This window comes from Condylura cristata, unplaced genomic scaffold (assembly GCF_000260355.1).
Source record: "Condylura cristata isolate star-nosed mole 26May11 unplaced genomic scaffold, ConCri1.0 scaffold00035, whole genome shotgun sequence".
Lineage (NCBI taxonomy): Eukaryota > Metazoa > Chordata > Mammalia > Eulipotyphla > Talpidae > Condylura > Condylura cristata.
The window spans coordinates 15,217,641-15,219,774 of NW_004567136.1; the positions used below are offsets into that span (position 1 = coordinate 15,217,641).

Consider the following 2,134-nt stretch of genomic DNA (forward strand, 5'->3'; position numbering starts at 1 on the left):
GCGGCACCCGCCACCCCGGCACCTCAGGTGCCCGCTGCAGCAGCGCTTTGCTGGACACCCTGACCACGAGGACCGGCCTTCACAATGAGGAGCGAGGACGGCACTTTTGGGGGAGCGGCCGAGGGGGTCAAGTGTTCGCCCTCGGAAAGTCTGGGTCCCGACCCCACCTCAGGTGCTCCAGCGCGCGGGCAGCCTCGGAGTCTAGCTGGGGCCAAGGCGCCCGCCCAGGCCTGGAACACCAGTCGCACAGGCTGAGGAAGGGCCAAGAACCGGGGGGAAGAGCGAGCCCCCGCCCGCACCTCCCGCACGCGGCGCCGCCTGGCCGCAGCACGGGGCGCTGGCGGGGGGCGATGGGCCGGGCGAGAGCCGCCCAGACGCGCTGTCGGTGCAAAACACCCCCCTGTTCGGACAGCAGGAAGACAAAAGCGAACCGTGCCCGGAGTTTCTCACGTCGTGATGTGCCGAAGGGGCAGTAGCATTTAGGTCAAGTGATCACTTTCCCACTCAAGTAACATCAACGGTGACTCCTGTCTCCTCCAGGGACCAGGCCACCGGAGAGCCGGGAGGACCCGCGAGCCGCCTCGACCGCGCCCTTGGACGCCCCGAGTGCCACACCCCGAAGGCCCCAAAACTCCGGCCGCCCGCCTGCGCCTCGCACCCGCCCCGCCAGAAGAGCGGCCCGGGTACCTGGAACTCGGGCGCGCCACTGCGGAGCTGGCTCACGTTGGGCAGGGACCCCCCGTGGCACGGCGGGAGGCGTAGCTGCTGCAGCTTCTGGAACTGGACCTGGAACAGAGAAGTGGGAGTCTGAGACGGCTCAGGCGGAGTCCTGGTTTCAGTCTCCTCCTTGCTCAAAGCCTGCAGGTTTCTGGTGCTTTCTGGGCTTTGATCAGCCTGTTTCGGGCATGAATTCACTCACGCTCCACACGTCCCTGGTGCCAGGTGAGACAGTCTCGCAAGGGCTGTGAACATCCCTGCGTGTGTACTCAGGCAATTTTCCTTTAAGATTCATTTATTTATGCACACAGAACTGGGGTGCAGGCCAGAGGTGCGGGGGTGAGAGGACCCCCCAGACAGAGTGGGGGGCAGAACAGGCGGGTGGAGGAAGGACACTGCTGAGGGAACAGCGGGCGCGTCGGGAGGGGTCTGCCGCGCCCTGGGGTCACCTCAGGGCCGGGGAGGCAACTCGCACCGAAACTGCTGGGCCGGCTCGCCGCGCCGTGTCCGAACCCGCTGTCTCGAGGGGGGGGCCCGGCAATTTTCAACTGAAGAAAATGACGGCGCTACCCGGAGCCCGAAGCGCCCTGCTCCCTCCCGCCTGCCCGGCCACGGCTGCGCTCCGCCCGCCCTCACAGCTGAGGCTGCAGTCACAACGGGTCACAGCCTGCGTGGCGCGCCAAAGGTCCTTTCTCTGGCTTTACGTGATCATCCTTAGCGGCTACATAATTCCTCTGAGTTTCTCCTTAGACTGCTCCGTCCTGCCAAAGCCCCAGGACGAGCCAGCTGCCGGCCCCCACACCTGCCCGCTGCGGCTAGCCCTCTCCGCGCACTCTGATGTGGAACTGTGTCCCCCAGAGCTAGGGGCGTCCAGAGACTGGCCCAGGCTAGAGAAGACCTGGCCACGGCAGGCCGAAACCCAAGGGCTTTCCTTTGTCAGCTCCCCCGACGACCACACTGTTCACAGGCTCGGAGACGAGCGAAGCCACGCCGAACCCAGAAGCCCTGGCTGCTTTGCCTTTGGCTGACGAAACATTTCAGACACGTACAAAATAGCGATGAGTGTAAGGAAACGCCCGCTGCCCAGCGCCGGCCTCGGTCACAACCTGTGCCCACCTGGACTCGTTTCGCCCGCCCCCGGGCACCACTGAAACCCCGAGCCTACGTCTCAGTACGCGTCTCCCAAACTCCCACAGAAAGGGCCCCGCACAGTCTGGGAAGCTCCCGGGCCTTTGGGGACCGGCCACCTTCCCTCCACCGGGGCATCTGAGCTCCAGACACGCTCCCCAGGTGGGGACCTGAGCGTCCAGGGCTGCCCCACCCGCCCGCCCGCCCGCCGGGCCGTGAGAACCAGCCTCGGCTTTCGATCTGACGCCCCAGAGCACGTGCCTGTTCTTGAAATTCTGCGGGCAAGAGC

General features: G+C 65.9%; 1 protein-coding gene across 1 annotated transcript in view; it reads right to left on the reverse strand.

Annotated features, from left to right (window-relative positions):
• IQGAP1 (IQ motif containing GTPase activating protein 1) overlaps positions 1-2,134 on the reverse strand; it is a 73,753-nt gene that overhangs the window by 5,770 nt on the left and 65,849 nt on the right. Inside the window, 3 exon segments of the mRNA XM_012732691.1 lie at positions 168-230; positions 300-400; positions 688-786. Coding sequence (XP_012588145.1) covers positions 168-230; positions 300-400; positions 688-786 — 263 coding nt within the window.